The sequence below is a fragment of the Anarhichas minor genome, unplaced genomic scaffold (genome assembly GCF_050575085.1).
Source record: "Anarhichas minor isolate MPS153535 unplaced genomic scaffold, ASM5057508v1 ptg000062l, whole genome shotgun sequence".
NCBI lineage: Eukaryota > Metazoa > Chordata > Actinopteri > Perciformes > Anarhichadidae > Anarhichas > Anarhichas minor.
In genome coordinates, this window is record NW_027466508.1 from 2,916,667 (window position 1) to 2,943,814 (window position 27,148).

Sequence of the window (27,148 nt, forward strand, 5' to 3'; positions counted from 1 at the left end):
ACACTCATACTTCAACATATACAAGACACCTAAGTTACTCTGGAAAGAAAAAAATAATAATACACTTATCATTTTTGTTTAGATAGTTAAACACACATAAGTCATTTTCTGTAATCACTCTCAATTAAATTTAAATACTGCCATTGAAGCCCTTGCTTCACAATAAAGTGGACTCATCGTCACAAAATCAAACATAGTTAACTGACCATGATATGCTGTACAAATTCTCAAGAATAAAACCTATATATATATATATATATATATTTATATATATATATACTTATATCATAAGGATGAATCCATAAAAAAACAGGTCATTTCAGATGCAAAAAAAGCCACACGGGGGATAACAACAGAAAATGTCTATTCTGAGTATCCTATTGCGTAATTATCTTGCATGCATTGTACATGATATGTAATACAAAAGGGATCACCTCAGTTGAGGATATGATAAAATGAATAAAGGAGACATCAACAGCACATTAAAAATGTGTACACCTTTGTGGTGGTTTTAGTCATTATTCGTCATCCTGAACTCTCCACGCAAGACTGAATAAGGCATGCTTAAGACAGCCATTATGTTCTTTTTGTTGCCAGTGTTATGCTGATATTGTTTCTCATAAAATGAGACAAGATATGCTTTTTTTCGAAACTGCCCGGAGCTCTATCCACCTCTGATACCTTCATGTTGTCAAAAATGCAGTTTAGCCATTTTGTCTGTGAAGAGAAAATCAAGAGAAGGCGTGACCACAGATAATCCTCACAGTGAGTTCTATATTTAGCCCACATCCCCTACAACAGTGTCTTACTTGAGTAAATTGCTTATTTTGTATTCCTCTGGCGAGTGTTTTTGTCCTTGTGGTTGTTTGTTGAATTTGTTTTCCTAGAAAAAAAAAAAGGAGTTATGATTTAGTGACCTACGGGTGATTCAGCCATTCAAATCCCAGTATTTCTGTATGAATTATACGTGTAGAAATAGGAATATTTACTTACGTTGGTCCAACTGGTTCATCATCTTTGACATGAGAAGAGAGCAGGACAAAAAGCAGAACACAGAAGTCAAATATGAGAAAAGCTAAATATCTGTGTTGCATGTTTCAGCACATTTACTGCAAAATATGTGTACTTGATTTTCACAATTGTCCTTCATTTGGTGTAAAAATCCATTTTCAGAAACTTGAAATTGACTCGAGATCACCAAATCCAGGGGAAAAAAAATACTACGCGAGGATGCAGCTGAAAGCACAGATTGCTTTGAATACTTGAATAGTAGTGTGGCAGAGTCGTGCACTGGTGGGAAGCTCTGACATCATAGACATGGGAGTCAGCTGCTGAACAAGCCTGGTGTCTGGTGAACAGGCTCAGATGGAAAGCAGCAAGCAGCATACACAGAGGTTTCAGCATTAAAAAAAGGTTTTCGGACACTAAAAGCTGCTAATGGCTGTGACATATTTGTAGTAGAAGGGCTGAAATGTGGAAAAGAAAACATTCTGGTATGGTCTCTTAAATAACCACAACTTTAACTCCAAGCATTGAAAACATAACCTCACATGCTATCTGAATCCATGGGGTTCCTGTTTATTTCAGACTAAGCATATATGTGTAGGAGGGTTACAGATGGCTCTCTTAAAGCCATCTTTTAATTACACTCAGCATTTTCAGAGTGATTTTGAAAGAGCCTAGTACATGGGTGTGACATTGTGACTGACTTGGCATAAAAAAATGAATCCCTTCAAAGCTCTGCAGTGGTTGTTATCACTTTATGCAGTGTTAATTCCATTCAGATTATCATCATACAATTTCTAAAAATACACATTTTGGGTAAAAATGTTCTCAGCTGGACCACAAAACAAAATTCTCTCATTCTCACTCATCATACACCAGTGCAATAAATAACATACATAACAATGTAACATCAAGAAACACTGTAGGAAGAGGAACTTGTGTATATTGTTGCATTGAGTGACAAGTTAGTGCAAAAACCCCACATACTTGGGGTCAACAAGGTGGTTGGTGTCTGACATACAGATGAAAATGTAACCAGTTACAGTGAGATATTTTCCATGCAGTTAAAAGTCGGAGATAAGGAGCATTAGCAGCATTCCATGGCACTAATATGGAGCAGAAAATGGCAGTTACGTTAGACAAAAACACACGGTTCTGTGATCACTTGGAGGAGGAACATCTGTCGGCATATCCCACCGTTTTCACACCTCACACCACGAAAGCTATGTTTACTATAATGCCTTTGCAAGCACACAACAAATAACGGATTTTTACTGTGTGAGATTGATGGTTGACCACTGCTTAAAAATAGATTCATTACATAAAGTAAATGTGTTTGTTTTTAGCAAATCCTCACACAGCAAAATTTGGAATTTTAGCAACTGGTTTTGAAACACAGAGTAGAAATGTCAGCTTCTGCCTCACAACCCTTGGCTCTGGAGTATAAAAGTGTTCAAACACAGCAAAGCCATCAAGAGACCAGAATTCATAATGCACGCCGACAGGGGCCAAAACCTCTGGGAATCCGGGATGCTAAGAGGAGATTTTAGAGAGGCTGTGCATCGTGAGCTTGGGGGTCCTCATTCCTGATTTGAATGGCATAAACATGGCAAATATAATCCACCGTAATCGCTTCATTTTTTTCTGGTAGCTGAAACCAAACTAGAGGCCATGCACAGAGCTTACTCGAGCTATGTTGTTGGTGTTTGTGCATGTCATTTTCATGTATTTTCAACATTAGAAATGTGTTCCAGTAGCTATTATAAACTGAAATCTATAGCACTTAGTAAAAATAAATAATTTGTTAATATGTTCAAATTATGTAATTACAACTGATATTTATACTCATTAATGGTTATTTTTAACCCCATTAAATGATACATTGTAAGTCTGTCACCCTAAGCCATACTGTGTGATTGCCTTAAGTGTGGGTAGAGTTAAGAGGGAGAAAATGGAGCATCACATCACATCATATCACATCACATCACATCACATCACATCTGATGAACACTTCAAGACATTGACGTCTAAAAGAAGTATATCTATTTAATATTGCTCACACATTTGATAAAGTAAACCTTGTTTTGCTCGGACTACAATTGCAGTTTTATACAGCTCCCACAGTGGGTAAATAAAAATCAGGATGTACCCTGAAGCTCTATTTGTTTAGTCTGCAGTAGAGTTTGGAGTACAACCGTTGGAGTGCCCAGTTGGAGTGATTCATATTAGCGGTATTTTGCTTGCGTTCATATTTTATTCCAAAATGAAAAGACGACAAAGCCACATGAGTAGAGAGGTCAAACAGAACCTGTGGTGACTGGAAACGCCCCTTGGCTTTCCAGACATTTTCATCTCGTCACATTCTTATCGTGCGATTTCGTCTGCCTCCTGAAGCACGGGCCATTGCTTTTGTTAAATGGAAAAGCTGATCTTACGCAGGGAAAACTAGACAAACAAAGGTAAGTGGAAATAAATGCACAAATTGGTTATGTATGTTGACAAAATCAACAGAATCGATTCAGAATTAATTAATTATTATTTCCTGTGCTAACTTTTGCATTCTTAGGCCATTAGTGTTTTTGATATTCTGGCATAATGTTCAGACCCAGACTGCAGACACTATATTGGCCTTAATACAGTGTTTACAGTGGTTTCTTTTATTCTATAGATTACATTGTAATAATAACAGTATATGTTCTTATTGAATTAATGCTTTGCAGCCTCAATATTTCTAGGCTAGATGGGTCTACCTGTCCATCTACAGTGTGTCTAATTGATTGACTCAGCCCAAAAAGATGAAATCAATTATAGGTTTTTGCTTTAAATTATATGTCAGTTAACATACAAATAGAACGGGGTATTCAGCAAGCAGTGGCCACAGCTACCCTAAATAATTGGGAAACTGAAATAAGGCATGCAGGCAGTTTGGATTTGAATATGTGAAAGTACAATTGAATATTGAGGAATGTTCTGTTGTTAACTTTTTAGCTAACATGGTGAAAGTGGATACCTTTATCTTCTACTCCCAAGCCTGAAGGTGTAGACTTTAACTGTTTTTCACTCACATGATTAGGTTGGGCTGTAACATTAGGACTGCTAACATACAGGTGAGCATTTTTAATCACTTGATTGGGCTTTCAATATAAAGATTACGGCTTTTTGGAGATTGAATCCATGTCAAACATTTGACTATCTCCTGTGGAAACATGTCGGACCTTATGGGTTCAACCTAATGAAAAGGGGAATGAAGACACATGTTCATTACACAATAACTGATATAAAAATAAACTCAATACTGTGTTTATATCTCTGCAAAGATCATCATGTTTTGGATGGACTGTAGGCTCGTAAGAACATACACATTGACAGAAATAAATACAATCTCCAAAACCGTGCAGGATCTGTCACTTACCACCCATATAGATTATGTTGCCATTTGGAAAGAAGGTGAAGGGGAAAATAATAGTAACCAATTAAGTTAAGCGGACTGATATCTTTTATAGCTACAGGCTGATAACCTCACGTTTATGAACACTGTTATTCTGCTATCAACATGGAAAGAAATGTGCAGTTACCATTACCTAAATGGCACTGCACAGCAGATAACTCTTGGAAAGGTGTGCTTTGGACCCTCTGTTGTATGCCTAATGTAGATTTATAAAGGATCCTATTCGCATGCATCCAATATGTGGCTTATACGTGACAGTGTTCTTCTTTTCTCCCTTCGCCACATCGGTCGAAAAGCAAGGAAGCCAGCCGTTTGATAGACAGTTGGCCACTACAGATCTCCTCTGAGAGCAGATGCAACCTTGTGGTTCTTGCATCTTTTAACATCTCAGTAGCTTACAATCTAATGGGCTCCTCTTTTGATGACATTAAACCTTACAGCCATTGTCCTTTTGGAAAAGGGAGTTACTGGGTGATTCCCTGTACACATTTCTTATCTTACAGTTTTTCTCTGAGTTTCAGGGCTGCATGTACAGTAATGTACTTGTAAAATATTGCATTACCCTAAAAGCAAAAATCAGACACCAGACAAAATATAAACTTGAACCTCTCAAAGGATTCAAATTGGAATGCTGTAAATAGACCACAAATAATCTACTTTCATAATTTCATAGTTTACTTATTACTGCTTGGAACGGAGAAAAAGTTGTACTTACCCTCAACAATGTCGTCCGGCCTCTTGCGTTTCTCGTACACAACGATGATGACTACTAGGATGACAATTTCTGCGAGCACACCCAGGAAAGGCCAAAGCGGTGCAAGGTGGCTGCGCACCCGAAGTATAGTGGTCTCAGCAGTGTTTCCAATCACATTAGTAGCATTGCATTGGTATATTCCAGGATCGCTGTTTATATCCAGGTTGAGTATGTTGAGCTCCGTGTAGTTGTCTCTGATAGTGATGAGGAAGCGTCCAGTGGAGTTGTCAATGTCCTGGAACACAATGACCATTTCTCAAAGTTGATTACATCGAAAATGTAAAAAAAAAGCTGAATTTGGAGAAGATATATAACATGCTCTCTATTGTGTCGACCTATTGTTCACCCACATATCAGTCTTTCTGTGTCTCTCTCTCTGTCTCTCTGTTTTCAAATTTATATATATATATATATATATATATATATATTTACAGTAGGCCTATATGTATATATTATATATAAATGTACATACCGTGTAGGATGTTCCGTCCGTTTTACACCATGTCCAGGTGGGATATGGGTAACCAACAGACTTGCAGTAAAGCATTGCATTTTCCCCCTCGTTCTTATTTTCACTTCGCTTGTGGCCAGTGACATACGGTTTTGCTGGAAAGGTAAAATAAATAAATAAAAAGGATCATTAGCTGAGTTGGCAGAAGCAAGACATTCAAAGGCATGTTTTAACTCCTACCAGATGGCATGAGTAAGGAAAGCATGATTGGCTGTTCTGACTCGGGTAATAATTTGTGTTATTCAGATGTCTATTTAAGAAAGAGAAGTGTAATTAAGAGTCTCTGTTACAATATAAGCGGCTCATTTTATAGCTTCAAGCTATTGAAGTCAAGAAGAAGCATAGTCTTTTTAGTTATTTTCAAAAATCATATGCATCACATTGCTTTATTTAGTTAGAATCATGTCATGACTTCATATGTACTTCACAATCACGCAGAGGTTACTGGATTTGTGTTGTACCATGTTTTCTTCGTTTCAAGGCTTTCCTCTTTTCCACTTGACTCAACAATTTGTATTATTATTATTCTTTCCCTAAAATGAAAAGCTAAAACATGATACAGGGGTATTGATCGTGTATTTTAAGGTAAATGGGTATCTACCACTGTACTTGCTAGTATAGTTTTAACACCAAATCATTTTAGCACATACTGTAGCACTAATTACATTCTAATTATTAGAGTATACTGCTCCCATGAGTCTTTGACACAGACGCGCAGTCCAAACCTCATGGGGGCTGGAATTGATTAATGCTTACAAAATAACATTACTTTTGCTAAAATAAAAAGGTTTTCTTTAGTAGTAGAAACTAGCAGGTTTTCTCAGTAGTTGATACCTGATAAGCTTAAGAGGAGACACCCCAGACAAAATGCAGAACTTCATGCAGAACGTTTTTTCAGTCTAGTGGAAATAAATCTTCCAAAATACATGTGCACATTTAGGTGTTCCACTTACTACTTTGTCTATTTGCATCTGTAGATTTAGCCTAAATTCACCAGTTGTTAACATTAGATAATGCCTCATTGCATATACAATTACAGAAAACGTGTAATGTATTTTTCCCCTACTCACCTGGGGTGTCTCCCCTTAAAATATAAAAATAAATATCCATAATGACTTTTAAGCGTATCGAAAGATAGATGAAAGAAGCCATATTTGTAAAACTACATTGAGTCCAGTAGAACAGAGGCTTGCACAGGAGTAGAGGTGGACTACAATTATTAATAAAGGATAATCTTGAGGGTGCAGTTATTGGATGAGCACGTACACCCCAACCACAAAACCCCAGCAAGAGAGAATATCACTCTGGTTGAGATAAAAAACATTTCAATACAATTCATAATGAGGTCAGGGAAGAGGGGGATCAGTATGATATGAGCGTTTCCAGATGTTCCCTTTCAGAATAATTCCACTCTGAATTCCACAAAAGAGATTTTGAGCCAAAGAAAAATGGGGTAAATTGTCTCTGATTAATGAATTCACTGATAATAAAAATGCAACACAAAGGTTATAAATTCAATAAATGCTGGCATATGTCATAAAGCACTGCAACAGATGCCAAGTCAAAGGGATCCATCAACAGAACACAGTATTTCCCAAAGGTGAGACACAGACTCTGCCTGTAACTCTGCAGAGCATCAGGAAGATAACTGTTCCTGCTTTCCCACTAATCCTCAAAATTACAATAATTCCTTTCATGCAATTAAGCAGGATAAGAGAGAGGCCTGGAGTGAGCATTTTTCAGCTGGAGGGAGCAGGAGGGGTCTGAGCTCTTTGGTGACATCACCCCACTCTAATTATGGTGCACACGTGCCCCCTGAGCAGGGGAGTGGCCAAGCTCATTTGTGCCTTATCCTGACTGTATTATCTCAGTGACAGACAGCGCAGAGGCAGCCCTCGGAGTGGCGCTAAAACAGGCAGAAACCTCCATTTCACACTGCTGACTACAATTACAGTGATTATTAATCTGTGTGCTAGACGGAGGTAGAGTGACGTATGAATGTGAGGAGGAGCAAGGTCAAAGCTGTCAGAAAGATAAAGAAAAAGATTACATCAGATGTAAAAAAAGACATTCAATCAAATCCTTTTTTTGTGTTTAAGTGTTGACATGTTTTGATTTTGATGATTTAAGTGAAATTGTATAAACTTGGACAGTCAATATTTCCTATCTTGAGGAACATTTGTCAGCACAACGTGCTTAACATTGAACAAACTTTAAGAAATATGAGGTACCAAATATGTATCTGTGGTAAGCTTAGTATCACAGACAATAAACTCCACTGCTGCCACAGAGATGGCTGGGACCGGATTCAGAGCCTTAATCCTACAACATCACAGAACCCTCCATCTGTTGCCTCTGAGCTGAGTCCTGCAAGGATGATCGTGCCAAGGACACTGTAGGCGAGGGATCTCAGTGAACTGCTGCCAGAAGCGCAGTGCAAAGCTGGCTAGCATAACAGTGGGCTTGCTACCTTGGGTCTCGGGTCACAAAAGATCTCAAACACCTCTAGAAAATCACAAGAGTGTTTAAGAACTGAAGAAAATGCTTCGTTTAGGTCCAGCAGCGGCACCGGCTCTAAACTCTTCCGTTATTTTAATGTGTTTTTAAGACATCCATGGCCTATTTAAAAGGGCATGCATCATCAGTTTAGTTAAGGAACTGACTTTTTCTCCGGGGGACAGACATCAAGTCAGAGGCCTGCAGCTTAGTGATGGCTAGGACACTTCAGTTTGAATGCCGATGAGTCCCATCATCTCACAATCCAGTGAAAGCAGAACACACACGGTCATCACCCATGTTATGCAATCAGGCAGCGCTTGAAGACCGCCGCGGAGTAAGAGGCAGGGCACGTTCAGTATGCACCATAGCCATGCCACGGCAAATTGGCTTAAGCATTACACACGGGCAAGCTTCTGTTGAACAGAGTTTCACTTTGCCCTTTCTCAGAAAAGATTCCTTATTCAAGTTGATTGCTTTGCTGTCAGCTTGAATGAAACCAACAGAGTAATTCCTCGGTTCGGGTTTTTTATTTATTACATAGACTGTCCGAGTTAACTTTCTCTACTTTTACTCCCATTGTCAGTTCTATGAAATATAAAAGTAATAAGCAAACCTTAAACCGTCAGTTTTATTCAGTGTTCATAACTGTATAACTGCCTTCATGGACTTTTGGTCCGCATATGCAGTGCCTGTCCATTTTGCTACACTGTCTTCTCAGTGAAAGCCAAGAGTGACAACCGCCCCAGGATTGCACCCCGTCATCACCGCTGCACAGGATGAATTCAAACGTCTTCGTCAACAAGAACCGTCTTCACGCGGCTTCGGATGGTTAATGTTTGTAGGACACTGTTAACGCTCCATCTCTCAGTAGAAAACCACAGATGATGAGGTAAAAGCCAAATCTAAAGCCTGGGCTTTTTCGGAAATTTGAATACATCGTGAAGCAAATCAACTGTCAGACAGTGGCATTTTCTGTGATATTTGTGTCACGCACATGTCAAAGGTTGTGTGTTATATTATGTCACAGAGAAATCTTACCTTTTACTTCGATTGTAGCATTTGCATTCGGTGCCATGGCAAATGCGTAAACGCACATGTATTCCCCAGAATCGTCTGCCCGTGGTTTAAGGATTCTACAACAAAATGCAAAACACCAACTGATTCCATAACTTCAATTTACCAGTCCCTTACACTGTACGTAGTCAAGCAAATAAAGTAAACTCATTTCAGTTTAACTAGACTCATTAGTTTGGACTAGAGTAGTGAATGCTTGAAAGCTATGGGAAACAAAATGTTGGCATACGAAACAGCAGCTCTGGATTTTACAGGGAAGGGCACCACGGGCATTTTTAGCTGTAATCCTCAGAGAATAGCTGATGTAATGTGACAGGGAAGTGACCAATTGGTCTCATTTCGTGGCTAGGGAAAGTCTGGTATGTCTACGGGGGCGACAGTAGCTCTGTGCTCCAGTGATTATACTGTGTGACAGCAGGAAGTAACAACTAGTTGCTACTTAAGGGTATGGTGGTTGCGATGTAATCAGATGCATAACTTTTCATGATGAAGAACACAACCCTTTTTTTCCATCGAACATTAGAAAAATGTGTTTATTAATTGCCTCAGTAACGGCTTGAAGATGACGTGTATATTCTAAATTTGATGAGTTGTTGTCTCTCCCGTGTTTACGGAAAAAAACGTGCCTGACATGCACATTGGCCACTTATTGTACGTGGTCTGACCCATTTACAAGCAAATACTGACAGTTATCCAAGCAGAACAACAAACTCGAGTTAATATTTCTGAAAATGTGAGCCACACTCCTATTTTGAACTTAGATCCAATCAGTGTGCTGCCTTTTTCTCAGCAAGGTCCTGCTTTCCAACATTTCCTCACAAGACTATCTCCAGACCCCCACTGTTTGAGATCGAGATGTGACGATGCAAGATTACCTCAGCATTGTTGTTGATGGGTTTTTTCGCTTGCGTAGCCACTTCCATTTTACATAAAACATTTAGATACATTGTAGGTACATTCTCATTCCATTGCTGGGAGCACTTACTGTCCGCAATTTCCTATGTCCTACTTACTTACTACATAGAGGCAAAGCTGTTTGTCACCTGTATGCTGTGCTCCTCAGCTCTGTCCGTGTGTTTTTGATTTCCTGTCCATTCTTCACCCAGAAGCTTTCCTTGTGGGGCGTGTGGGCAGTGGTGAGGTCACAATGCAGGTTGATTTCTTTGCTAGGTGTTTCTGCTGACAGGACGGTCTGATCAGAGGCATTGATCTTTGGTTCTGGAAGACAGAGACAGTCAAACCTTATCACAGAAGTGGGGCTCAACACAGTGTCAATGCTTCCTGATGATGTAGTAGCTGTAGGCTCTATGCTGTTTTTATACGATCTGTGTAGGAGGGTGGCTATGTAGTGAAGACAAAAGTGCACACAACAAATAAACAAAAGACAAAATGTGAACATGAAAGAGCCTTGTATCAAACATTTATCTTTAAAAAGGAAGGGATTAAGCAGTATTTCTGGATGGATAAGATGAGTATAAGAGAAACTGCTTACAAAACGTCTCTCTGATATTGAGAAAAACTAAAAATGATCAATTTAGGGCTGGGCGATATGGCCATAATCTATGGTCACTATATCTTTATATAGCATGTATTCAGCCGCTAGCCTATTTTTGTATACCCCTGTGTGATTAAGAACTTAAGTGTAATTATAGAGAAAAAATATTTCCAGCTATACACTTTTTTGCACTTTACATGCGTGCACACAAATAGAGAGTAATCAGATTTGGACAATAGTTTGATTTCACTGAATTTGATCAGATTTACTGAGAAATTTCAGTTGGTATGTGCTTGTTGTTATCAGCTTAGACGACTTTATCGTGTTTCACAATATCTCGATACATCATTTCATCACAATACGATTCCATTGAAAGACGACAAATGATCTTATTGAATTATCGCCCAGCCCTAAATCAAATATTAATTGAATTGATTATACCAATCTCAAACCTATTTCTGGTAAGAGCACTGCACTGAAAGATGATTTTCTGAATCCTCTTAATGTACAATCACAAAGTCAGATAGCAGATATACCGTAGCTGATAACTGCAGTCATTTTATAGTTTCATCTGGATGGGCTGTCCAAGATGGCCGACACTAAGATTGCATGTTTTTTTCATCAGAATATACAGGTATTAAAAAAAGCCATGTACTTGGAGATCTGAGCTGCAGATTTATAAACAGAACAGTCCTTTGACATTTTGCATTACGGCTGAATGACTACCTGTATAACTTGCCCTCTAAATGCCCTCTAAATTGCTCAGCACACTAGGTTACGAAACAATACCAGGGTCCATTTCTCAAGGATGTTCAGGGAAGCAGGAGGTGTCATCTGAGAGCGAGGCGCCCTTTGCTCTGCCTTGAGTAGTGAGCAGGAAGCCTCCTCCACTCCGCCCCTCCTCCTCCTCCTCCAAGGCGGGCCAACCATGGCAACGATGGAGCCCCCGAGGGGAGGAGCAGAGAGGAGAAGCATCATAATCCTACTACTGGCTGCTGCTGCAAGGCCACACTAGCAAGGCAAAAGGGGAGGAGAAGGGGAAAGACGGGCTACTGAGACCTGCAAGTGTCTTCTATTAGCATTCATGGCACCTTCTTTTTGCAATGCTGTATAGTCAATAGCTAACGGGATATCTCTTCCCACCCCCCTAACATCGCTCTCTCCCCCCTCCAAGCAGAACCACATGTACTATTAATAGCATCTTTGAGACATGCATACACACACAACATGAGGTACATAAATTAACATTTAGCAAACACGGCACAGTGGTCCATGGGCGATTTTACCAGAAGGTTGTTTGTAGGACACCTTGTCAGAACTTAAAAAGCGGTAACTGTTGGATAATGTATCGCCATGTCAGAATGTAACGAAACATAATATGTTGCTCCAAGTGAGTCAAGATGTCGTGAAATCTGATCACCTTTCCTCTTGTTGGTACTATAATACAGTGCTGCATTTAGATCAATATTGTATCCAATTAACTGCCAGATTGATAAATAGATTTGATTGAATATCAAGTAGAGCTTCATTCTGTTACATTTTGCCAAGATGTATTAAATCGATTACACTGAATAGCAGAGCCATAGAAACCAAGGTCTATATTTAGGGGAGCATTACATCATTGTAAAAGGCAAAGCTAGGCCCAAATCATGACACTGTAGCACATTACAATGCAAAAGGTGCACCGCCAGAGAGATGTCCCAGTAACTGTGCTGGCACAGAGAGAATAGTGGGCCTCCTGAGCACGTGGTTGAGCTAAATGGTTTGAACCACTCATTCTTCATAAGGATATGCAGTTTTCAAAACATTCTTGTGTCTAATTTACAACACACATTCGTGTTAACTTTGCAATACAATCAGTATAACTTCACATATCATTATGGCAGTTTTAAAAAGCAAAGTCTCACAAAGATGCACTGTCGAATACCTAGTTATTAGTTAAGGTGATGAAACATCTGTGTGTATGTATTTGAGTATGAAACACTCACCCTTGGAAGGCTTGACATGTGTTTGAAAATGGTTTGAGATTTACAGAGGAACCAGCTGTGTTCAGCCTGAATGCTTTTGGGCCTCAGTGAATTCCGAATGCCAAATTTCACGCTGGAAACAAAAAATGGAAAATACTCCACAGAAACCTCGTAAAAACCACTCCTGCACCATAATCTACTCCTCGGACGTCTATTTGTATGATCAGTTACATTCCAAACTGAAATTTCCCCAAAATACAGCAAAATTAACGTTTCAAGAAGGGTGATGAAAAGGCAGTGCGACACTGAAACACTGTATTTAGCCATATTTTGGTGTCACGTTACCAACAATGATGCAAGAGTGGTAAGAGAAGTTTCCACAGACGTTTTGAAAACTGGCCACCATTGGAATCAGTTGTATTTGACATGAAATAAAGCTGACCACAGCTGATGTTCTTTAGGGGGATATGCTTTCTTGCTAGGAGTTAGATGAGAAGAACAATCCACTCTCAAGACTTTAAAGTGGTATCAAGGTTCTCATAAAAAATAAAAAAAAACATTTTGCATTTCTCAAAATGTCAAACTATTCTTTCAATAAGAAAACTACAATTTCTTAGAGAGTTTCATACTCAAATGAAGACATTATATTGTATATGGGGGGGTGAACATTAAAATTGCATTTGCCTAAAAATCCAAATGCCAAAAAAAAAGTGATTAACAAACTTTGTAATGGGAATACATTACTACATAAATATACTGATTCTGGGTGTGTTGATTAAGAGTGATTCCATTCAAAAAAGGCAAAAACAAGACAATCAGACTTTGGCTTGTTTCCCCACCTGCAAACTATACATTCATATCAATGAGCTATTATGTATAGCCTGTTATGTAACAACTTTGATATTACATGCATATCTGACGGCAACCCGATTTACTCCTCAGTAATGACAGAATATATTTGGTGAGGACTTGAATTGCAGATTTGATAAGTTACATTGTGGCAGGAAAGTAGCAAACAAGTAAATGTGAGAGGTTAACAGCTGGTGTCCTTTGCACATCTTATAATAGTTTAAATTACATCACCTTATCAAATAGTGCTCACACAGAAATCAAAATTTGTCAGTCCAATCAGAAGAGCAAGCAAGGATCAAACACCTCTAAGCTTCTCAGAGGGCTTCACTATGACTAACAACATTCCACATATCCCTGTGCTCCACTGAGCAGAGTACTGAAGCGTGTACAGATTAGAAAGATCCAGTAGAAATTCAGTTTGTTTGAATGTTTGTGTGCATAGAGCAGAGGGTTAAAGGATATAATGTCATTACTGATTCACAGTCACACACGTAATGGCTGAGAAGGCACAAGGTTACTCAGCGCTCAGATTCTGTTTAGTAAAAGTGAAATCTCTGCCTCATCTGAACGAGAAATGAGGCACTCAAGGCCCTCACGTGGGCCTATCCTTTATTGGATTACCACACACAAATTATTTGAAAGCAGAAAATGTTTGCTTTTATCAGGAAAGAGTTGACAGCAGGAATCACTCTTTTACACCTCAACGGATCCCTCCTTGTGTCTTCTTACAGTCCCATTTACACTGTGCCCAGAGTAAGAAAGCCTAATCAAAAGCACCATTACTTCAAAGCACCACTAGGTTTCCGCTGCATTTAGCAGGCAGGGCTTTGGAGTAAGGAAAGCAATCCACGTTAACGCAAGAGACACAACATAATGTTAAGGGAATAAGTATCACAAATAAATCCAGGAACAGGACATGGGTGAAATTAGGCTACAGAGAAAAAGATAATGATCAGAATATTGTAAAAGGACACACGAGACAGTAAGACCAAAGGTTTGGTGTGGGAGGAAAGAAGAAGAAATGTAGATAGAGACTGGGTAACGTTCCTGGGTTGTCATTTACAACAAGATGCTCAAGGGATTTTGGGGAAGGAGTTTACTGAGTTCAGTAGAGAACATCAATATTTACCAAAACAAATAAAGAAACAAAATGTAATGAAAACAGAACATAAAAGGCAACCACTCGCATAAGGGATTTAGACTATTTGATTTTTCTTTCTACCAACACTTGTAAAAAGCAACCTAAAAAAATGAAAATGAATAAATAACATTAGAGGTGTTTGTTTAATTTTCGTCTAGCCAGTGACCGCTGTGTTGAGGGTGGGCTCTTGAGAGGTTTTTACGGTCTGGAGTGGTTGGGACAGGGAATTAGAAGTTTGTTCATCATCTAGGTACTACAGGACATAGACCACTCACTCTGTAGCACCAAAATGGTGGCCTGGGCGCGGATCCAGGTGGTGGCAGGGTTTTGTCGAAGGTCATTGCGCTTGGGGTCGTTGCTGGCCCGGCACTCATAGGTCCCAGAGTCCTCCAGTGTGAGACGCGTGATGCCGAGCACACTGACACCATTGGCGCCGTAGGCCGTGTTGATCGATACCCGGCGCTTACGGGCTCCTTCCCACAGCTGCTTGAAGGAGTCAGCTCGGTTGATCTCAGCATACCACCACTGGATCTCCGGAGTGGGGTTGCCAACCACGTCGCAGTACAGCTCAAAGGTGTCCCCCGTAAGCTTAGTCTCAGACATTGGCGACTTCACAAACCCAGCTGGAGAGGAAAAGTGTATCGGGATGGCAGGGAAGGAAAGGGTAGAAGAAGTAGGAAGGTGCGGAAAGGCCAAGGGATGGAGAAGGAAATCAAATTTAGAGTACATACAAACAAAAGAGTCGATGATTAAAGGCAAACAAAAAAGAAGAAAGCATCAAATCATCGATAGAAGGAAAAAGTAAAGGTTAATGATTAGCAGTCCGTTCAGCGTCAGGGTTCCTGGGCTCACTAAGGCCATACAACTGTCAGACCAAGTCAGAGCCACCCAGCCAAAAGTCCATGCCAGCAAGTAGTGCTGGTTTCTTTTCCTTTTCTCTTTTCTTCCTTCTCCCCCACATTTAACCTTATACGGATGAGCGCAACAGGATTTTTGAATTGTACCTTTCATGCTTATGCTCGAGCAAACAGTGTAAACGTGGGATAGTATATCTTAATAGTACATTGAATGCAGTACATGTAAAGCACACCTTACCATAACATTTTATAAAGACCTCTATTTGCACATTCTCACCGAGTTTAATCGGTCACCTTAAAGGTTGGTTTATCAGACAGCCTTGTCGAGTAGGTGACCAATCACTCGAGCCCTTTCTACACTCCCTGTGTAGCAACAATCAGTGGCACCACTCCTACTTCACCACATTGAGGGTGCCACACACTAAACTAAATAAAAACACTGCATAAAAAAAAAATCACAGGATTTGTCAAAATCATTGGCTTGGAAAATGTTCCCCTTGAGCTTAAGTCTCACTGACACCACTCAGGAAGAAATGTCTTATGAGTTATTAGACCTGCTGAAATTAAAACGTGTACAATTATGTGTATTCCTGGGTATAGTGAGCATTGCCGGTCGTAAAACTACCAGGTCCCCGATCGATAAAATCTTGAAAGTTTGGCCACAGGCAATGGGACGAGTTATTCCTTTTTGGTTGGGAAAATACCATAACACAGTCGTTAACAAAGCAATTTCTTTTCGCAGAAATTATATTTCACCAGTTAAATTTGTCTCATTCTTCATTTGTTATATACGCTTGTATGAGTTTGTTTGAATTTTTCATTAATCTTTTAATATGCCGCAACAGTGTCCCATAATCCATCAATCCATTTTCTACACCCACTTGTCCTGTTCAGGGTCACTGGAGTGCTGGAGTCTATCCCAGCAGCACACATGGGTAGGTAGGGTACACCCTGGACATGTCCCCAGTCTGTCACGGGGCTAATGCATTCAGACGGACGAACACATTCACACTCATATTCACACCCACAGGCAATTTAGAGTGTCATTGGACTGCGGGAGGAAGATCCTGAAGGAAACCCATGCAATTCTTGTCTATGATATTCTAGCATGTTAAATGACCCTGTTTTTTAAAAACATACTGAAGGAAAATGCTCAGTTTTGAAGGTCTGCATTCTGTGTTGTCGTACAGATATTTCACTTGCTCACATACACTGATACCAATTTGCATGGTTTATATTTGTTTCTCAGAGCTTGAAATGCCTATAAAAAGCATTTGACAGAAATTGTCACAAATAGATGTAACTGTATGTATGTATAAACCTAATCTCTTCATCCATATCAGCTTTTGCTGGTAACGTCAGGAATTAGGTCAGCCAGCTCTCATTTTGAATAAGCTGGACTTTAAGAGCAGGTTTTCAAAATGCACATGTGGTCACAGTGGAATAGGAGAGTTAGGATAGAATCACACTCGGCTGACTTGTGCTCTTAAAGCAAAATTGACTTCATATAAGGTGGAACCTGAACATGCATTCATATCCCCAATACATCACGCCACTGGCATCTGATCTTATAGGGTGTTGTAAAAACAGACCCCATTTCTTCTAACAACCTTGCTGCCTTGTGGAACAGGAAACACATTTCAAATATGAAATGCAGGGGAATTAAAAAGAAAATAGGATCCATAAGCATTATTACCACAACTGTGAGTGAACCATGCTGTGCCTGTGCCTGATTCATGACCCTGTTTCACATCAGTAGTTAGCCCAACAATACACTGTCAGCCTTAATGAACCTCATCTAATGACAAATCACCTGGACCAGAGATACTGTTCTCTGCCGCCCCTGCAGCCTGTCAGCTGTAAACCACACGTGCTTGAATAAAATAAAAAAAAGACATTGCCTTAACTCTGCCCTGAATTGTTGTAGAGGAAATGGGAACAAAGACCCTGTGGTCTCTCGAGTGTTAGACTGTGTGTTGCGTCTAAATACAACAGCTTACAGGCCCTCCAAGATCTGTCTGCCCTGCTCAAAGTAATGTATCATAAGCACATAAACAGATAAGCCTGTGGAGGCCTGACGAAGGAGTGTAAACAACTACATCCAGCTCTCCCCCACAACGAAGCCAGTTACATTTCATTAAGAGAAAAGAAGATAAATACCAATGAAAGGGTTTACAGTACATCGTTCTCTGTGCACTGGACTCAACAAGGCTGTCAAAGTACAGCCAAATTATTTCACATACTTAACAATACAAGGATTGTAGTTCGTGCCATGGTGACAAGTCTGTTGCTTAACACCAGTTTGTGACTCACATGAAAATGAATTAGAGCTCAGAAAGAAAGAGAGGATCTTTTAGCAAATAAATCTAATAATGAATGCAGCATTCCTGCAAGAGATGTGTCAGAGGATATTTGGTGCTTATGACTTGTGTTCCTGTGTGCGATGCCTAGAGATATGCAGAGTAATTAGCATTTGTTTCTTTTCTCTGGAAACATCTGGGCCCATCACGCTCACCCCATAATCCCAGAGGGTGAATCCAAGCCTATCCGCCTACATTGTTAAAGCAATATTTCAGTTTGACAGAACATTTACTATGGCATTCTTAACTATGACTATGGGTATGATGACAGTAAATAGGCTCGGCACATGGCACAGATAACTAATGTCTGCCATGCATAAGTGCTCATAATCACAGGATAGTATCTGCTTTAAAAAAAAGTAATGAATGTCCTCCAAGGTGATGGCAAATTAAATCGGAAAAAGGAACAGATGACTTCATTTAAATTCAGGCTGAGGGAGGCTGTGTGGAGAAATACTCACAGAACAAACTACAGACAACACTCGGCCAATGAGCAGACCAATTTTGGTGTTGTTTAAACAAGGAGCTTATACTGGCAGTGAAAACAAAACACTAAGCAGCCAGCCGGTACTCATAAATTTCAAAAGCGTGCTAGAAGACAAGAAGTGGCAAAGACAGGAGCAATGGATGGTGATCAGATCTCAGCAACGTGAAAGAAAAGACAAGCAGAGTTACGTATCGCATCATCTTATGCTATGAACACTTTCACTGTTGTATGGCGTATTTAGATGTATAGTAGGCACATCTTTCTGTTTATTTATTGTACATGGAAGTCAGAAAATCTTGTTAGGGCTACAACAGACAGCAAGTCTTAACTATCAATTAATCTGTTGATTCCGTTTTCAACTAATCAAAAATATTGTTTCGTCCAAAGTGTCAGTAAACTGTAAAAAATGTCCTTCTGGATTTCACAGAGCTGAAGATAATGTCTTCAAATTTATATTTCTGTCCGACCAACAGCCTGAACTCAAAGATATTCAACCAAAAACAATATAAAACTGAGATGCAGTGATTTATAAATTACTTTAACAATTAATCTCTAATCAAAATAATTGTATGAACTAATCAACTAATTCATGAATTGACTTATTGCATGGCAATAACTTTTGTAAAATGATATATATACAGTATAGAAGTTCCACAACATGACAAATCCACTGCACAGTTAATGTATATCTGTATGTGCAAATTAAAACAGCAGACAACAAGCTCTCTAAATAATTAAACAAAGTAAGTGAATGTATTATTGTAGTATTAGTTCCCATGAACTAATAAAGACCTATCGACTAAAAGCTTATTGCCCTTTCCTCAGTTGCTAAAGGTGGCTAATTGCTATTTCTTGCGGAGCTAACATGGGGATGTTCTAGTTGGTGTGTATTGTAATGTTACATGTTAAACTATTAAGTTTGCAAGACCAACACAAATGAATACACACCAAAATATTAGCCAAACAGACCTAGCTGTGGTGGGGCTGTTACATCAATAAATGTAGCATTCTCAAAAGAATATTATAGGTAAGTTAAAACAAATGGGAGCGCAAGAAGAGACATTGTGTTTTTCTCTGTTTGAATTCACAATAAGGCTAACATCTACAATTTAATGTGTGCAGAGGTGTGGTTGCTATGGTGGCTGGTATGCAATCAGACCAAGGAGGTCAAACATGTACATGATGCTGCAGATGATTTAACAGAAAATGATTTAACACAAAATAATGAAATCCCTCACAGTGCCATGTCTAACTATACTCCCTCATGACATGTGCATGATAGAATCCCAGAATAACCTGTAGGGTTTTTTTTTTTGTGACAAGCTGTCTTATGCTGTGTGGAAGTCACAGTCATTACAGCCTACCTACTCCACTGATGTAGGTAGAGAGGAGAGCTCCCCTGAGGACTGACAGCAAGCCACACACCACCACCACCACCATGCAGCCTGAGAGTGAGTCAGCTTCCATCCTACAACCAGAGAAAGCAGCAAGCAGGAAACCCCCCGAGGGCCACTGAACTGGTCATGTGCTAGTAGGCAGTTGGTGTGTGTTTGTGTGCGGGTGCATCTTTGTTGTACCTGCATGGTACTGTGACAGATATGTGCATGACACACGAGATCATGTAGTTCTGACGATCGTTTATACGTCAATATCTTTCACCCACTGTTGTTATATGAAGGAATTGGTAGCAGTTGTATTATGTGACAATAGCACATACAGTGTAACAAGTCGCAACAACTCATGTTTGACCCTCTTAGTCAAGTTTTTTTTGTTTTGTTTTACTTTTCTTTTGTTACTTACAAGTGACAGATTGGTGAAATGTAAAGGCCACCCGTATCCACACAGGTGTTTCAGTTATTCTTGACGATTTTTGTCCATAGCTATCCTGGGAATGTGTCACGGTCACCAGTTACCAGACACCTAAAATAATCAGAAAGGTACAACTTACCCTGCCCTAATAGGCCACAAAACAAATGAGGAGAGTCAGGGAGTTGTCATTCAAGGACGGTTTGCACACACCCTCACACACGTTAGAACACCGGTGTGAGTTTACTATGGGTGTCTATAGATCAGCCACAATATCTTGATATTTTTTCATAATCCGTTCGTATGGAGTCAGCCTTATCATGTTTTTGTTTGTTTTCCTTTTACATTTTTTTACTGAGGGTGGTTAACACTCTTCGACACTGACTACAACACAAGTACCGCTAAAATGTACCCGCTGTTAGAATGCATTGATTTTCATGGTATAAGGTTAATTTATGTATCAACACATGTTTGTATAATACAGTTATTTACGTTCATAAATATCTTTATCTTGTACATAGTGAAGGTTAGCCTTTGACTTTCAAAGCACCTCTATTACACACAGTAGTAGGGAAAAAAAGCCTTGCACTATGGCAACCAATCGAATGGTGCAAAATGAATAGCGTGAAAATGACTGCATTCTCTATGGGGGTTAATTCCAACCGTTGGCCCTTACAGGGTGCTACATAACACAACTTTAGGAAAAGTCACAGACTGGGGGGACTTGAATATTGTATTGAAACAAAGTTATATGCAATCGGAGAGCAGTCGTTGGTCATTTTAGCCCATGTTCTGATTCTAGTGTTGAGTTAAATGTGCACAATGTTATCCTCCTTTATGTGTCAAACAGGTAAACATTTTTCAAGCTTAATGGGCCATATTGGTGGTTTTGCATGTTATACCCAATTAACTACGAGTCACAAGTACTGCATATTACTGCCAGCCATTTATGTAAATTCTACAATATTTACACTGAGTTTTAAAATCATTTCCAACTTAAGCTAAATTACACTACTGTACACTGAGACTGGTGCATAGCTATATTAAATGCGAGCTGTTTGGCATCTGAAACATACACTGTGTTCCAAATGGCATACTTTTTCTTTTTACCTTTAGTACATACTGCAGCTGTCCTTACAAAGTACATACATACAATGCATGTAGTACGCATTCAATGGGGAGATACTACTTCATCATAACATTGCACCTTGAACTTTGACGCTCTTGCTCATATATCTACTGAGCAGAAGACTGTGGGTCAGAATAGACAGAAAAGCATGCTAGCTTGCGAACGGATGCAGGAGGACATCCTGGTAGTTTTGGCATACTGTATTTGATGTACTATGTATTGGGACGTACTAAATCTTTATTGGCATACTAAATAGTACACTTAGCTCATGAATGAGATTTTGAAGGGCTTTAATATTGAAATGCTACATCAGAATGTCCTGTTTCTCTCTGAGTGACACCTTGAGGTGGTGTGCTATTAACCTGTAGTGAAATGATTTTGTAACTATGCACCATTTCCTCTAAAATCTAATCTGAAATTAGACAAATTGTCTCATGAATGTGATTTGAAGTTAGCTCATGAATGAGATTTTAAAGGGCTTTAATTTTGAAATGCTACATCAGAGTATGGGTATTGGAACACACATATGGGTGCTCGCAACTAAATTACCAAAATCACTTCATCAATAAATGAATAAATTGTTCTAATGTTTACTATGATGAAGCACATGCATCTGTATTCGCTAAAATGGATGTAAAATAATGTATGCATGGACAGTAGGTAATTGCTAAATGGTAACAGCAGTTGCAGTAATGTGCATGTCATAGTTTTTGTTTATGACACCAATACATGCAAAACACCCAGTGTAAGTCCGAAAAGGCCATTTTCAGTCCCTACATTCAAATGTAGTAATATCAACATTGGCATGTTATGCAGGAAAAATGTGTAGAAGTCATATAATAGAAAGTTTACTTCAAAATGGACCAATTCATCAAGTATTCATATAAGAACTTCAGATACAGTTTGGAATATACACTTTGAAGGTGTGATATGGAGTGTGCAGCTAAATTTGTGTCAGAGAGGCTGCGATGATGTAAAGCTTTGAACACACTGATGACGGGAGTAGTTATAGCTTTCCTCGCTGACTTTACCGCACCACTGAAATACAGCATATGCCTCGTTTGATGTCACTGCATTGGAGCAACGTGACAAAATATTGCAATTACTTGCCAAGCTGAATTTCGAGAAAAAAGAAGGCGTTGGGCCGACCGTCTCCATTTTGCTGGTAATACTTCAGTCTGTCATTCAGATCACAGAAGAGAGGCAACAGTTTAATGAGATTTAAATCCCTATAACCCCTGTGCTGGGCAGAAATGCTCTAATCCCATCCTCTAATCACAACCAGCGAGCACTTCCTATTTCTCTTTCAGAGGTCAAAACAAGGGAATTCAAATGATTTGATGTTAAACCCAAGAAGCGCTGAGAAAGGTGCATCATGGGACACTGATTCTCATCATCGAAATAAGAAAGAAAATTCTAAAATTAGAAGAACCACACCTTCAGGAGAGTCTCTCCCACGACTAGTTGTTCTGTTCCAGGGTGATGAATGCTGTTCCTAAATCTCCTACTGAAATGAGCCTGGTATTCTGAACATCAGTTGACATGAGTTAAAATGCTCAGGCGGATGGGAAAAATCAGCACACTTAACTGCTGGCTGTTCCGGCAGAACAGGGCTGTGGCTAAATTGGGGAACTTCCAGCTGTGAATGTGTGTAACTGTATATGACTGTGAGGCAAGGTGGTGCTGAAAGAAACAGCACGCATGATGAGCAAAAACCTTCCCTTGACAAACCACTATTGAGAAAGAAAGAAACTTTGCTCACCTTACAGTTGCGCATCTAAATACCTGCAGTGTGTCTTATACTGCTTGATGCTGCTCCTAATCAGTGCGGTCCATATCAGATTTCACAGTGGGCAGGCGTGACTCAGTATAAGAGCTGGCTTGAGTCCCACAGCATATTTTCCAGACTTACAAATGTGCCTTTGTCCAGAGCATAGACAGAAACATGATAATGGACAAGCTGCTGCATCATATAGGTCTATCGATTGAATGGTATGTAGCTGTAAAATGCTCATCTGAAAATACAATGTTGGCCTTAGAAGAATTAGGGGGCCACTTATTGACATGAATAAGTCATTGCAGTGCATATTGCAATATATGTGGGCATATAGCTTTCTCTACATCGTGTCTTTATACTTTGATTGTGTAACCTCAACAAGAACCAACCTTTGCTGTTGCGTGTGCTCAATCTGACAGAAAACAAATATAAATAGTTGATTTTTCAATATGGAATTAATAATATCAGATTGTAATGCTAATGGTTGTCTTCGATGTGTTTTGATTCACAGGGGCAGCGATAATAAACAACAAAGTTGGCAGCAGGAGCAGGCTACATGCTTCGTGGGGGGGGGGGGGGGACTTATATAAGGCACAGAACCACTTCCTCAGGTCAGCCCCAGCCACCTTCTCGACAGCCTTTATTTTATTTGCATAAAGATCACATCATCTCTCAACTTAAGTCGTTCACAGCCACCTAGCGAGCCTTTAGAAGGCCGTGCAGCTGTGCACAAGGCGGCCGTCCATTAAGAGTTAATGAATTCACTTTCACAAAAGGACCTTAAAGCCACAGTTCTCCGTGCTGTGTCTCGGTGGTAAAAATAGAAACGAGGCAGAATGGACGGATGCTATTTACAGTCCTCCAAATATCTGTCGCAGGAACTGGCCACCTATAGTAGGCCTACTTCTCCCTGAACATGAGGAAATAGAGACATGAATTCCCCCAGCTCCCCAGACACAGTGATTACATCTCATGGACTTATAATTATTATTATCCCCCACGCCACTGCCTGAACTCACAAGAAAACCTGGGATTGCATAAGAAGCCGTGCACCTATTAACTTTAATCTGAACTGTGAGAGAGAAATGAAATGGCTTTTGGATGCATGTGATGTGAGCAAATATTAGAATATTACCTACAGTGTTAAACACCTACTGCAGCCTGTTACTGTGATCAAACCTGGGATGAATGCTGGGTCTATTTAATGAAAGTTAAATGCCTGTAGATTAGCTATGATTTCAGGATTTCTACCTTAAACAGACAAAGCACCCATGCATTTAGTGGCAGGATGGCACCAGTCTGTCTCCCACTGACCCCATGGTTGTATGTGTGTTTCTGTGGTGTGACCTGGGCCTCAGTGAGTGGGCACTCACACTGGGCAAAGACCACATGAAGTGTTTGGAATGCCTTTGCTTGAGCTTTATCAAACAATGGAGGGCTTATTGGGTGTTTGATTTTCCAGATAGCAAGATCAGAGAACACCTCACTGAGCGTGCACACACTTCAAGCACCTCAGAGAAATTAACAAAGAAGAAAGAAAATAATTCAGGGGGATAATATTTTGTTATATAACTGCTGTGGTATTTCAGTTTCTTTGTGTCCTCACAAGATGAAGACGTAGGTTGTTTCTGTGCTGTCTTGTAAAATGGTCTAGATTTTACTTATTGTGCTTCTTTTCATTTCTGCATATTGTGTTTTACTAAAGAAACGGCACAAACGGTTCCAATATTTTACAGTTTAATTGTTTCGACGTAAATATTCTGGAATATTTCCCATTTCAAATATTAGAGAAATAAATCCTTAAAAGGTAGGACAGCGCTGGAGTGGTTTTACACAACCTTCCCATCACAATGCGTGTCTTATTAATTCTTGTGGGTTTCCGATTATCCCACAGAAAAGACGACGTGGACATTAAGCATTCAAATTTGAATGCCCTTGCCTTATTTTTCTCTGAAAGGAGATTGTATCATCTCAGTGATACCGATTTGGTGTCTTGACACGTGGGTATAGAAGCTTCCTAAATGATATTAACACAGGAAGTGATTGTTCCATTTCTATATCAAAGCGCCAACATCTTCACAATCATGTCAGGGCTGCTCGAGGGACCCATTGAGGTTCTTTTAAAAAATGGAAGAAGAAAAAAAAATAAAGATTCCACTTTCATCTCATGGGTGGCTGCTGATTTGTGGGCCCCTCTGGGTGATGTGATTCAACAGAATCTGAAGTCAGGACATGCTGTGTCAGAGGAGGGCAGCCTGGAACACCCCAACAGCATGCTACTGACAATTACCTCCACCAAGTCACGTCAGTCTTATTATGAGCAATGTGAAATTAAAGACACGAATGAACATCCTCTTTGAACTAACTTTTTTTTGTTCCCCGTCTTTAAATATTTGGAAAGGACAAACAACTGGTGCTCAAACATGATCACCTTTCAACTAAATAAGGCTGTTATTTGTGTACGCGTTTAGTTTTGCAAAGACAAAGATCAACTTAAACTTGCATGACAGGATATAACATGGGGAGTAGTTCTGTCAATCAAAAAGATGCGTAGGCCCAATAACTGTGCTCAAGAGGGGCCTGGTATTTACAGTTGGCCTACACACGGTGCGAGTCTTAAGCCCATGTTGGGTGTTGATAATATGTTACTAGATCAGCAGCCTTAGCAGTTTAGTCTTGCTTGACACACTCTGCTACCCAAACCCCCCTTTGACTATACAAACTGCACACTGGCAGCCTAAGGCTACCCAGAGGCTACTACTAGCATGTAAATATCCACAACTTATTCCAGGATGGTACATACCTCAGCTTTGTTCCCAGCAGCACTACTTATTGTCTGTTTTAAAACACATTTGAAAACATATTCAATTCGTTTTTCCTCTCACAGGCACACCTACAGCACAGCCTACTCAGTCTGTTGACAGTAAATAACCTTGCCAAAAAAAAAACAAATGTCGCAACAACGTCAGTTTTCTTTCTGGTGCATTAGTTAAGAGTTCCGTTTTGTTGTCAGTAACTGAATCCCATTTAACTCTGGCCTTGTCGAGACGCGTGACACTATAGTAGGAGCGTTAACGCAGTCATTTTCAAAATCCTCTTTAGGAACATTTCGCTCGGGCGCCCTCGCGCAAGTCAAGTCACTTTCCCTTCAACGCGTTGTTTACAATGATGCCACGGTCACAGCTGCTTTCTTACCGTTTTGAGCCGAGATGAAAGGCAGCATCAAGTTCCCCAGAAGGACCACCGCCAGCATCACTGCGTTAGGATGCATTGCTGGGGCTCGATGAGCGTACCAGGGTCTCCGTCGGACGAATGTGGGAGGAGAGATCGTGTATTAATCACAAGATCTAGAGAGATGGGCCCAGCATAGCACCGGGTTCTTTCAAAATAGTCTGCCGAGGATGATTAAAAAAAAAAAAAAATGTTTGAGGAAATGTCTCCCCGATTCAAAGACCTCTTGAGGACAGCTTATGGGTAAATGGTCCGGGACGTGGCCAGCGGCTCAGGGATGCCGATGTGCGGCCATAAGGCGGTGAAGAAGCCTCGTCGGATTGCAGAGGAGAGGTCTTTGGATGTCAGGGAGATTGTCCACAGCGTAGTTCTGAAGATTCAAAGATGCGCAGACCGATGCGCATTTGCGCGCTCGCGGTCACGTTTTCGGTGATTAAAATGAAAGTAGCGCAGAAATTATTCCCGATGTGATGGGGATGTATCCGAAACATACGTCTGTTCCAAAAAGAGGGAATAGATGCTGGTAGGACACCAACGGCAGCAACGACAAGCTGCGCGTGCCCTATGCGCTCACAACCGTGGATAAATACACACACACACACACACACACACACACACATATATAACACGTATGTGTATGTATCGATGCTGTTTGTGAAGTCAGGCAGTTATTATGTGCCTCCTCAGCCTTCATTCCCTTATCCGCGGACATAATTCAATTTGTATTTTTTTTTTCTCGAGATTGCACATTTTCC

The 27,148-nt window shown here is 40.0% G+C and overlaps 1 protein-coding gene across 2 annotated transcripts; it reads right to left on the minus strand.

The window, feature by feature from the left end:
• Positions 1 to 822: 822 nt before the first annotated feature.
• Positions 823 to 27,148, minus strand: nptnb (neuroplastin b). Of its 2 annotated transcripts, XM_076077877.1 has the most exons (8): positions 26,358 to 27,148; positions 15,022 to 15,369; positions 10,335 to 10,509; positions 9,256 to 9,350; positions 5,680 to 5,813; positions 5,169 to 5,442; positions 994 to 1,015; positions 823 to 883 (listed from the first exon to the last, which is right to left on the minus strand). In XM_076077877.1, the coding sequence occupies exons 1-8, from the start codon at positions 26,431 to 26,433 to the stop codon at positions 823 to 825; spliced, it is 1,185 nt and encodes a 394-aa protein (XP_075933992.1). In that variant the 5' UTR covers positions 26,434 to 27,148. The 2 variants fall into 2 exon arrangements, with proteins under 2 accessions (XP_075933992.1, XP_075933993.1); XM_076077878.1 differs by lacking the exon at positions 15,022 to 15,369.